The sequence below is a fragment of the Saccostrea echinata genome, unplaced genomic scaffold, assembly GCF_033153115.1.
Source record: "Saccostrea echinata isolate AGI-Se365-2 ecotype Australia unplaced genomic scaffold, CSIRO_AGI_Sech_v1 ptg000054l, whole genome shotgun sequence".
NCBI lineage: Eukaryota > Metazoa > Mollusca > Bivalvia > Ostreida > Ostreidae > Saccostrea > Saccostrea echinata.
Genome location: NW_026889803.1, coordinates 20,048,266 through 20,061,169, shown reverse-complemented (window position 1 = coordinate 20,061,169; position 12,904 = coordinate 20,048,266). Strand labels below are relative to the sequence as shown.

The 12,904-nt window shown below is 33.2% G+C and overlaps 1 protein-coding gene across 1 annotated transcript; it reads left to right on the top strand.

Moving 5' to 3' along the window:
* Positions 1-6,801: 6,801 nt before the first annotated feature.
* On the top strand, positions 6,802-12,495 carry LOC133204717 (uncharacterized). The gene is made up of 4 exons (XM_061340458.1): positions 6,802-6,918; positions 11,463-11,681; positions 11,757-11,853; positions 12,465-12,495. Exons 1-4 carry the CDS (start codon positions 6,864-6,866, stop codon positions 12,493-12,495), a joined length of 402 nt encoding a protein of 133 aa, XP_061196442.1. The 5' UTR covers positions 6,802-6,863.
* The last annotated feature ends 409 nt before the right edge of the window (positions 12,496-12,904 follow it).

Genomic DNA, 12,904 nt, shown 5'->3' with positions numbered 1-12,904 from the left:
TATTTCAAGGGTTAATCATAGTTCTTTTCAGTGTTCAAACCTATTTTGCAGGATAATAAAATCATTAAAAACCTCATCTAAATTTCTAGGGTTCTTAGTTTAAACCAAAAAGGGTGTGTGAAATAATGATTACCTATTGATGTTTGTTCTTACAGAGGAAAACACGTTAGTGCTCAATTTGAATGTGAGAAACTACTTTTGAAAAGTTCAGAAAAGGTTATGTCAATAAATCATGACCTGAATCTACTTTATGGTCATGAAATGTTATTTTCATTTATTTCAAATAAAAACTAAGTTTTCTTTCATCCTAACAGTTTTAGGCCGGTTGTTTTGTGTGGATTCAGGTAGCGAAATAATTCAAAAGGGTTGAGGGCGTTTTCAATTTTTAATACTGAGTGCGAAGTCAATACCCGTAAAAATTAATTAAATTTTGTCTGTACTGTACACATCCTTTAAAATATTTTACCACAATCGTACTACTGAGTCATATTGCCTATCTAACCGTATTCAAGTTGCATACATATAAACAGAGGTGATGGTGAAAGATTGCAAAAAAGTAATATTTTTTCACTTTCCTGTACTAATTTCTGTTAAACATGAACAAATGTTAATCATTCCATTACATTCTTTTCGACAAAGTATGTTCCTGAGATCTGCCACAGATTCTAGGGGACGGGACCCCCCCCCCCCCCCTGCAATTCTCTTCGCTCCAAACCCCCACGACTGTTAGACTTATTTTTCATGAATTATCTTTCTACGGCATATTTACATATTAAAGTAAGTTAAAAAAAAAAAAGAAAAAAGAAAACTGCCCAAACTTGATAAATCCATTTAATTTCGGAAAGAGGGGGGTCCTCTATCTAATCGACAGAAAGTGAGAGGGAGAAATAACCCTTTAATGAAAATTTCAATACCTTAAGACTATTTTTCGAAAAGAGCTTCGAGAATGCTACATGTACGTGCCACGGCCCAATATCATTCCTGCCTTTACCTTTAAGACGGGACGAGGTTTCGAGTAGAGGTCCTGTCACACCTTTTTGAGAAACAACTTATTAAGCAGAGGTTATAAGCACTGGTGGATTTAGAGGGGAATTTTTTGTGACCCAAAATTAAACAAAGATAAATAAAATTAATCCTTTTTGGGGGGAGGGGTATATATTAATTTTATTGTACATAAAATTATACCTAAAACTCACAAAATTGATCTAAAAAAACCTAAAACTGGAGCTTCTGGGGACTTTGCCCCTGAGCCCCTTGGTTTCAAAAAGTCAATCAAAACACCCAACTATGAATAAGAATGCACTTATTCTCTGCAACTATTTAAACCATTTTATCTTTCATGGTCACCAGTTTTGAAGAGACTTTGCTGATCGTTTTTGAAACAAAATTTAACAAACAAAATTTTGTTGTTATGTGTCATGGTTGCCATAGTAGTGGACTGTAAATATGGAAAAATTTAGATTTTCAGCTACTTACAATCTTAATTCAGCCTGTAGTTAATAAAGAATAGGACAACCAAATTGACCACTTACACAACAACATTATATCTTGTTGCCGATAATGCTGTGAAGGAATTGCTTAGAATATATATCTAAATAGGTGCTAACAATGCATACATTTGGTATAATTTTTTATGCTGAAAAAAGCTCGATATTGATTCACCAATGGTAGGTGAAACACGCATGACCAAACTCAATGATCAACAGTAGAAAAACAATAAAAATATTTTGAGCTTACATAAGTAGGTTAAAGCAATACTGCTTAAAATATAAACATCATGGCTGCGTACTATGTACTATGCGTTTTTAAGATTCATCTTATATATGGAACCTTAAAATTGTACTTAAAACTTAGGTTGAAAATTACATAATGATATTGATCAAGTTTGATGAAGAGAATGTTGCTATGGATATATTACCAAGAAGGATTTTTTTTTCGGTTTTATCATTTAAAATTACATCAAAGCTTATGTGGTGGTTTTTTGCATCCATTTCGAGATTGTATTATTTCTAAACAAACATATATGATATATGTCTTCGAAGTCGCAAAAATGCTCCATCCGAACCCCTCCCCAATCCCTATCGAGAGGGAGCGACCCGCTACTTGCCTACCCACACTTTGAGCCTCACACTAGCCTACACATCAGCAGAAAGGAATATACGCCACTGCAGTACTGATACGGTTTGATGATCCAAACTCTCTTTGCTTAAAAAAATTTGAAATTGAAAAAAAAACAAGAAATACCCCGGTAGGTCACAATGACGACTTTATTAATGACAAATTTCTGAGTCCCAGGATGCATCAATAATTTAGATTTGGTGTCCCTACATGTACATGCCATAGTGTTCAAAATAAAGAAATTATAATATTTTTTAATGATGAGCTTTAATTCAGAAAATATGTTAGTTTGACTACTCTTTAGTTGATGATTCTAAGCCTCATAATACATATATATCCGAAACATTTGGCTGTGATGTCGTAAATAAATAATCAGGGGGAAAAAAAAGAAAAATCAAGAAAGTAGGTTACTGCGACCTCCTTTTGTTGACACATTCCGAAGTCCCAAGATCCATCAACTAACACAATATTCAACCTTTCTGAAAATGAAAAAAACTGCAAAATTCAGAAAGTGGTAATTGTGACGTACAGTGGGTCAAAATACCCTCTGGTCCTTAGACGCATCGACTGACAAGATTTGATGATCCTTGTACTCATAATGGGCAAAATATCAAAATTCTAACAAATATTATAGGTCAATTTTGATGTGACCGTAAGACCACGTCCTTTGCCATATGGTGATGCATTGCAAAAGTTTTTTTTTTTCTAATATAAAGAGAATAAAATCAAGTCATTCAGGTGTCAGGACAGTCAGATATATAGATGCTAATTTAAGGAATGTCAGCTCTGATTTACGAACCATCTAATCGTTCATTTTTGTTGACTTTAGGTAACCTTTGCAGTGAAGGAACATAATAATACACAAATAAATCTGCGCAAAGAGGGAAGGGGGACGTCGATCTATCTGTGATCGTATCCAGAAAAGAACCACCTTATGGTCGTCCACTCATATGAAGTGTAAAAACTGATCAAACGGAACTAAAATAAAAGGTATATTTGGTCGGACTAACAATTTGTCACAAAAAATATTAACAATTTGTCACAAAAAATATTAACAATTTGTCACAAAAAATAAATGTGTTGAAAAGACGCATGCACTTGCTAAAAGTTGACGCATAATTTGCTATTCATCGTCTTATTTTTTTTTACTAATCACAGTATATGTATATATGTGCTTGTAATGTGATTTGTAAATTGCAAAAAGATAAATTATTCTGCATGTCAAACTTTAGGTTTGAACATATTTCAGTGTCTCTATTGTACAAATCGGATTTGACAATAGTAGTCGTTCACATTTGTTATATTTTAGAAATTATATTCATGTTCATGAATACATGTATGGGTTAGAGTTTTAGACGTAAGGTCATTCAACGTAACGAATAACAAATGGCTCGGACTGCCCCGAAGCCATGCCATGAACTCATTGTAAACTTTATCAATATTAATATACATACATGCAGTGTATAAATCTATTTTAAAAAAGACGGGACTTTCTTATAACTATTTGCGCAATTCAGAAAAAGAGCTCGATTTTTACAGCAGTTAAGAAGCCTCAAACCCCCCACCTACATGTACCACCACCACCACCCCACGTCAAAAAAATACTAAACTCTTTTTTAGATCCATTATGACGCTATTTAATATCAATTTAATTAATAAATTAACGTTCTTCCCAGTACTTTACGGCTTAAATTGAATCTTGTAAAAAATATAGAGAGAGCACTTATACCATCTTCATTCAATTTGAAATCATGCGAAAAGTAATCTAAAGAAGAGGTCAAGAATGTGTAAATTACTGTTTTCTGAGAGACTGTAGTCAATATGGATACATTTCATTTTCTGATTGGAAATAAAACACAGATTTGTAACATTTTTTTTCTTCTCACTTTTCATTGAAAATGACATTATAACCTTTTTTTTTAAAAAAAAAAACCATTATTTGATCAAGCTTAAGTTATGAAGAATCATTTAAAGAATTGATTTCTCAAATCTGATAAATATATATAGATTTATTTCATCTAATAGATCTTTACCTTAAAATTGACATACAACATGTTTACAACCATGTGTACTGACCCTACCCTTGGCGTTAAAATGGATCGTTCCTCATGACGTCAAAAAAAATATGGAGTCTTTCATTGTGACGTTGCATCTACTGTGACAACATAATCAGTATTGATCAAAGAAATTACCAATTGTTGCAACTACAAACATGGGGAGATCTAGAATTCTTGGACAAATTATGGTGGGATTAACGGTGGGGTTGCCAATGTGTATGAGTGCACCTTTACCTGCTAGCGTCCACAAGGATGGGATATCTGATTTCCAAGAAACCCATGGATTCAAAGGAGAGCCACATTTTCCTTTGATCAAAAACCTTCTGATATTATATGGAATTGGCATCATTTGCTTTTTGATGGGATCCTTTGGATGTATGGTCGCAGAAATGTGTAAATGTCCATGCGAAGACGATATTGAAGAGCAACGTCAAGACGACTGGAACTTGGGTCCCCGTCCTAAACCTTACTACTTTTACCATGGAGAAAAACCAGCTGGCATGGAGGGAGAGAGGGAAATCTTCCAGGTAACGATCCAGAATCTGTCATTTCCAAAACCTCATCCATCTACGAAAATCCCAACATTGTAACTGTGATCGAGTGCCCTGGCCTGTACGGATTGCATGGTTTTAAAGAAGATGAGGAGATTATCGTTTGCAATCCCATGTTCAGTGAGGAGTAAGTTGGAGAGATTGTTGTCCCATTTTACTGAGGAGTAAAAATGGGGTGTTGACGTTGTCAAGTTTTCACTGAGGAGTAGAATGATGAGTTTGAGGAACTTTTTTTCACTATCACGAAGGAGTTCATAGGGTGAGCAGTTTAAATACCATTTTCACTGAGGAGTTGGATGAAGAGTTTGAAGTATACGGTCACATTTTCACGGAGGAGAACTTGAAAATGGAAAAAAGTTTATCTTCATTGTCCGAGGAGTGGGTAATAGGATGGGGATATAGGGATGTTTGTAATCCAGCGTCTCACTGAAAAGCAAGAAAACGCCCAAAAGAGACACAAGATCTTTGTTTCGAAGAAGATCCAATCGATGAAAATATTAACATTGGGAACCAATGCAGGAAAAAATCTCTTCATTGATGTCTTATTTTGAACGAACTTTCATAATAAATGCATGCACACGGGTATTTAGGTTTATGACTTGTTTTGTACAAGTAATGAATCGAAATTGTCTGTTATAGTGTTTCTAATTTGAAATAATCTGTAAGGGTGAAAAGATAGATCTTATAACGGACACGTACTCCGGGCATGAAAATGCTGGTTTGCTTGGAACTTCAGTCTGTATGGCACAAATAATTTAAACATGCACTGCTTTGTCAAATATTGTTGTTACATGTCTGTGCTTATTTTTGTACATGATTTTTGTATTTTTTGTTTCAATGTGTAATAGTGTTAATATTAATAAAATTTTTATATTTTATTTTATTTATTTATTTTGGCTCTTTATCGATTATGTAGGCAATTGTTGTCAGTTTCTCAAATGAATTAAAGAAAAAATGAATCTTAAGGAAAAGATTTTTGCACATTGAGAAAATTATAAGTGTGTAAAGGAGTAAATATTGAGCTTATCTATTATATTTTCAACATGGGGTACCTAGCATTTACCACCGGGAAAAATGTTCAAAGACAATGAAGCACTGATGAACAGAAATCACTGTTGTCTACTTAAGTGGGCAAAATATCTGCAAATGAAGTGTTCAGTCTATTCATCTTGGCTCATTAAGATGTTATGAATGCTTGATTTGATCACATATTAAGTAATAACTGTTCATTTCAATTTATTTTTATCTCGATCAAGGGGCAGATTATACGTACTCTATCTGCATAAAAATACCACAAAATCATAACTCTTTCGTGTGCAGCGTATAGAAAGCTCTTAAATAACTACGCTTTTCAATTTTTCGGGAAAGTGACAAATTAAGGAGTCTTTAAAAAAAAATCAAAACTATGTTGCAAAACAAAAATCCATGTAAACATTACAAGACGTATATGTAGTATCTAACTTTAATTATTCATAACTAGTTAGAGAGTTTATTTTTAATCTGTTTTAACTAATTTAACTACACTTCTACAAAAACCAAAAAAAAGTATACACATAACTGTATGCTTCCAGGGATGTTTCAGAATGTAATGGCAGTTATGGTGCGTTTTATTGCATAATTATAAAAATTTTGTGTTCAATGAAAAAACATCTACATGCATTTTCAAATTATAGGTAAATGATTTTTTCCACATGATGCATTAAAAATTAATACATTCGTTTCCATCCTTTCGATGCTTTAAAATTATAATGAAAATTACACAACTGCACGTGCATACACTCGCAACTAAATTACATTTCAATAATCTCTACATGTTTGGATCTTGTCACATATATTTCCTTGAAATTGACAGGGTAAATCATAAGAAGAAATTGACATGGTGTGACTGTTTTTGTGTGGAAATAACATGTTTACATTCTCGAACGACACTTATTGTCAGTAAGCATTACCACAATTACTGGAATTAATCATTATTTAGGATAATTATTAACCCTTGTACAACTGCAATCTTTCATCATTATTCTTCTTTATGGAAATAGGAAGTGGTTCTTCAAATTTAGACCACTTAGATATTGTATATAAGCTCCATGTTTGAAATCTCACCGTCACATCAAGAAGACTTGCAATACCAAGTGCTATGGCCAATTCTAACATTTTTGCCCTTGTGGTGATTTGCATTGCTGCAGTTGCAGGTAGATCTTTAATTTTATTAGGGTCTTCCGTCTCCAACGGAAGACCCTTCTATTATTGTATTGTTTCTTTTTCACTTTTATTATTATTATTCCACTTTTTCTTTACAATTTTTGTGCAGAAGATATCTCGCAAACGGTTCGATCGATTTTCATGAAATTTTCAGGGGTAATGCGTTTTGATCTGAAGATGATCCTTTTTTCTTCAAATCCTTAAAATTCACTTCCGGTCGGAAGTTATCGCCCTTTAATCGATTTTCAGATAACCATTTTGTCGACACAAAAACTAAAAAACGACAAAAGCTAGAGCGCTGAAATTTTCAGCGATTATAGACGACATGTTGAAGTTTTGCACCTGGGTTTTTAAATTTTCCGGAAGTACCTAGTATGGAAGCTCGGTAGGGATCGAATTTTAGGACATGAATCAGGAGTGAATTTTCGAGACATTTTTTATGATATCTCTAAAACTATCGAGATTTTCTAAAAACATATTGAATAGAAATTGTGCAGAATTACAAGATCTTTTATTTGATATCAAAGAAAAAGGGCTGACTCATCACATTAGGGGCCGAGAGGGGCTGAAATTCTTTAGTCAATAGCTCTTTAACGATCAAAATTTTGTAATGCATTACTGAAGCAAAAATGTTTATCTCAACAATTTACAACTATATATTATAATATTCACATCATATGTTACATAATTATGGGCCATTAGGGGCCAGAATGCAAAATCTTTGATGCTTTATATTTCAAAAGTGGGAAATATTTTGATAAGCAATATTGAACAAAAGATGTTCAATATAATATTCTAAACAATATGCAATTTTTCATTTTTCTCTAAACGTCCCCATTAAGGAGTTAAAGGGCCGGCCCCTAAATGCTTCTTCTGCTAATATCTCGGAAACGAAAAAGAATTTCTGAATAGTTGTTGAACAAAAAGTGTTTAAAATCATAAGAGCTTTAAAGTGGTATGAAAAAAAGGGGGCTGGCCCCTCAAAATAAGGGCCAAGAGGGACCGAAAGTCTTTAATCAATAACTCGTTAACGATCAATATTTTGTAATGCATTACTGAAGCAAAAATGTTAATATTAACGATTTATAACTACATATATTGATATTCACATTATATGTTACATAATTAGGGGTCATAAGGGGCCAAAATGCAAAATCTTTAACGTTATATATCTCAAAAGTGTGAAATATTTTGATATGCAATACTGAACAAAAGATGTTCAAAATAATGTTCTGAACAATATGCAACCTTTTATTTTTTCCTTAACGTCCCCAATAGAGAGTAAAAGGGCCGGCCCCTAAATGCTTCTTTTGCAAAAATCTGGGAAACGAAAAAAAAATTTCTGAATAGTTGTTGAACAAAAAATGTTCAAAATCATAAGATCTTTAAAGTGATATGAAGAAAAAGGGACTGGTTCCTCAAAATAGGGGCTGAGAGGGGCCGATAGTCTTTGATGAATAACTCTTTAATGCTCAATATTTTGTAATTCATTACTGAAGCAAACATGTTTATCTCAACAATTTACAACTATATATTATAATATTCACATCATATGTTACATAATTAGGGGCCACAAGGGGCCAGAATGACAAATCTTTGGCTCCCTATATCCCGAAATTTGGAAATATTTTGATAAGCAGTGTTGAATAAAAGATGTTCAAAATAAGTTTTTAAACAATATGTAACCTTTTCATTTTTGCTTAACGCCCTCATTAAGGAGTTGAAGGGACAGCCCCTAAATATTTCTTTTGCATATACCTCGGAAACGAAAAAAAAAATTCAGAATAGTTGTTGAACAAAAATGTTCGAAATCATGAGAGCTATCAGAAGATACCAAGAAAAAAGGTCTGGCCCCTCAAAATAGGGGCCGGGACGGGTCGAAAGTCTTTAATCTGTAACTCTTTAATGATCAATATTTTAATACACACTACTGAAGCAAAATTTTGGTCTTAACAATTAATTTTTTTCATTATATTTGAACAAAAATCTCAGTCAAATTCTAATCTCATCTTATCAAAAATCGGACGGAAGACCCACTCGTTGCTCGCAACGAGATCGCATCTAGTTATATTTCTGTTGAATAGTTCCTAACAGGTAATTTTTTGTTTGTTTTTAATAGAAAGAAGTCCTTTTCATTAGAAACTTCAAAGTTAACATAAAGATAATCATTTCTATTGTGTTTCTCTCTCGTCCTTACAGAGCATGTTTCGCAATTAATCTTGGCGTGGTTTAATTCATTTGTTTAGGTATATTATTCTTACGTGTATATGAAAAGTAAATAGCAAAATAAATTTATTAATTTTTAATTAATTAATTGATGAAACGTATTGACTACGGGTATGCATAAAAATAATTCTGATTGTAATTCTATATAAAAAAAAGTATTTCATATTCAATATAAAAGTGAAAAAGTAATCTGTTTCAAATTAATGTATGAAAAAAGTGAAAATAACGAACAATGATCGATCTCATAAATCCTGTTATCAATACAAATCGTGAAAAGTACCCCTTGGAACTCCAGAGGTGGGTCAGGTGCCTTAGAGGAGTAAGCATCCCTGTAAACAGGTCACACCCGCCGTGAGCCCTCTGTACTGGTTAGGTAGACGGAGTAATCGGCAATCAAAATCAGTGTAATTACAAAAGCCTTACAATGGGTATGAAACATGTTAGTCAGAATACGACCCAACGATATGTTGTATTTCCGAACAAAATCATTATATCGACCATATGATTTGCAAAATTCTGACTATTAAATTTTTTTGAAAGCCTTGTAACACCAACTTATTTGTCAGTAGCCCGCTTCGATTTAAAAACTGATCGTACTCCAAACATCAAACATGCTCTTGCGTACTGAATCAATACTGAATAAATACCCTGAATGTGATATTAGATTATTACTAAGGAAAAGCTTACGATGGAAAACCTGAAGTCATCACGTTGTCATATAGTTATTTGACCATTAACGTCTATAGTCAGTTAAACACCCAAGTATGTGGCACCCTGTGCTGTACAATATATCATTCCATCCATCAAGTGTAAATATATGCATGTCAATGTTTTACATTGTTATAAAAATTATATTAAGTGTGTGCCGGTCTTGTAGAGTAGGCTTTCCCCTCTAAAATCTTCCCCCACGGAAATCTCACCAGATTCAATTTTCAGGGGGAAATCCTACTCTGTGTAATAGTTATAGAGTGCGATTTCCCCCGAGCCAATTTTCCCCCATAAAATATCATGGCTGCTCTTATGTGTGAGGGGGAAAGGGGGCGACACGTTGTTACAAGTGCCCTACATTCAAAATGGCAACCAGTTTCGTTGAAATATACGAAGTTTTAATTTTAAATCTCATTTTTCTCAGTAACCGTCCAACATTTTTTTTTTGAAGCATACAAATCTTATTCCTTACATCTGGTCAAACTGGTTTCTAAAAAATTGTTCATTTAAATCGGTTGGACAAATTTTAACTGTATCAACAAGAAATTTTATTTTTTGTGCATTTTGTTTCCGAGTGTATTTCAAACTACATGTGCATTGATGTGTAAGTGCCTTTCCAAATTTCTGGTGTTTAAATATTGGAATGGAACTAAAAATGGGTCATTTATTTCTAAAAATTTGAAATTTTGCAAAACGTTCACAGAGAGAATTTGCTCTCTGCTTTCAAATCCAATATCGCAGCGTTTCTTCTATTGTTTTGTTTTTGATTTTGGCTTTTTCCCCTTTGAAGAACTACTCGATTCAAATACGCACAAAATGGTATGTGGAACCTATCGATAACATAAATTTTAGAATTTTCTATCACACTCTTTGTAAAAAGGATGGACCCATTGATCAATATTGGGCCCTTGAGAGGCAAACAAATTATCAAATCACTAAAGGTGCCCTTATACAATTTAAGAACTTGTGAGCAAACATGAACTGCTGTTCCAAGGTTGGGTGTTGAACCATTGAGTCTTACGATTTTTTGAGTGATTTATTCCCAAGAGTTAAAATTTTGTGTTAAGACTGGATGAATTAAACTATATGTTTTAAGATTTCATACTAAATTAGACAATTCTTGAGTCGAAACACTCATATTTGCAAAAAAATCAGTTCACTTTCATTCAAATTTTTTTTTCAACATTGTTTTTTCGAAATGATTTAAGCATTGATAAAAGAGGGGAAATCCTACTCTGAGAAAGAACGAAGGGGAAATTTGGCTCTAGTATGAGATTTCCCCTCGGGGAAAAATCCTACTCTAGAGTACAGATTCCGGGGGAAAGATGGCTATGGGAAAATCCTACTCTACAACACCGGTTCATGCATATAATACTTACATTCAATTGCTCGTGTGTTTGAACCTTACATGTATTTATGTTGATATATTTTGATTTCATATAGATGTATAATATAAATCAAAGTAGAACCATTTTGCTCTTATATTTTGTTTTACATTTTAAAAAGTATAAAGAAATACGTAATAGAATTTTTTTTTTTTTAAAAAGTACACAAATGAAATCAAATAATTTGAGCTGCATGTTCCCATCTTGTGTCATAGTGTCTGCAACTTATTACTCCGGTGGAGGAAACTGGTACCCAGGTGGTGGAAATATGTATCCAGGAGGAGGAAGTCTGTATCCAGGAGGAGGAAACTGGTACCCAAGCGGCGGAATCAACTGGTACCCAGGAGGAGGAAATATGTACCCAGGCGGCGGAAACAACTGGTATCCAGGAGGAGGAAATTGGTATCCAGGAGGAGGAAACCTGTACCCTGGCGGTGGAAACTTGTACCCTGGAGGAGGAAACTTGTACCCTGGAGGAGGAAACTTGTACCCTGGCGGTGGGTACCCAGGAATTGGCAGGAATTGTCAGTGCAGACAATACTGTTACAGAAATGAATATTCTCAAGGATACTGTGGCTACAGTTTATTAAAACAATGCTGTTCAAGGTCAGTTTGAGGATTTCTAAACTTGTATAAAGGTATCGGGGCTTACTTTAAGCTAAAAAAAAAACTGATAAAATTTTGAAACATTGGTGTCTTTATACATTTTGCTCTAGTACCAAATGAAGACAGATTGTAGGCGTATCTTTTATTAGTGTCATAATAAATCATTCTAATCTCAAAATTTAACATTTCCGAGACAAAGCACAGAAATTGTCAACCTGATGGTCATTGGGAATTTTATACTTCATTTTGGGGAAAATTTTCAATAAGCACTTATTGTTTTATGAATACAAATATACACCTAAAGAACACTAATGAATACATGAATATGCATATATTCCATTTCTAAATCCAAATGGTAAAAGGTATAATTGTAAAAGTTACCAGATTGACATTGCATGTAGATCAATATCATTCTTAAACTTTAGTAAAAAATATTTCTTTTCAGAACGCGCATATCTACTTGTACACATGAAAATGAATCCCTATTTAAATTAAGGATAATTCGCACAGTAAACATCTTTTAAGTGTAGAATATTCTGACAATACATGTATCTATGTTTGATGCAAATGCTCCCATAGAAAATTCTTATAAATGTTTATTTTTTTTTCAGATGGGGACATTCGAAAAAGGGTTATTACTAGACTAAAGATGTATCTGTTTGAATAAAAAAGTTTAAAATGTTCTGAAGATGTTGTGCTTTGAATTTTTATCAAAGGATTTATCTCTGCTTCCCATTTCCAGGAGGAAAATTTCCTTTTGTTTAACTTGTAGTGATTTTAAAAAAAAATAACTGTAGAAACATTCTAAAAGTTTTTATATATCGGCCAAAAATCCTTGTAAACAGGGTAATGTTAATTCATTTATTTAATTGGACGTCAAAAATTGATTATGTTTGATTTTTTCCCCTAAACAGTAATAACGATAAAATTATAAATCATGAAGTTTACGTACATGTTCTTGTTATATATAAGGCAGAAGGAATATGCCCCTGAATTGTGATTTAGGATCCAAACCTCTTAAATATATGTTGCATTAAAGTTTTAGAATTCA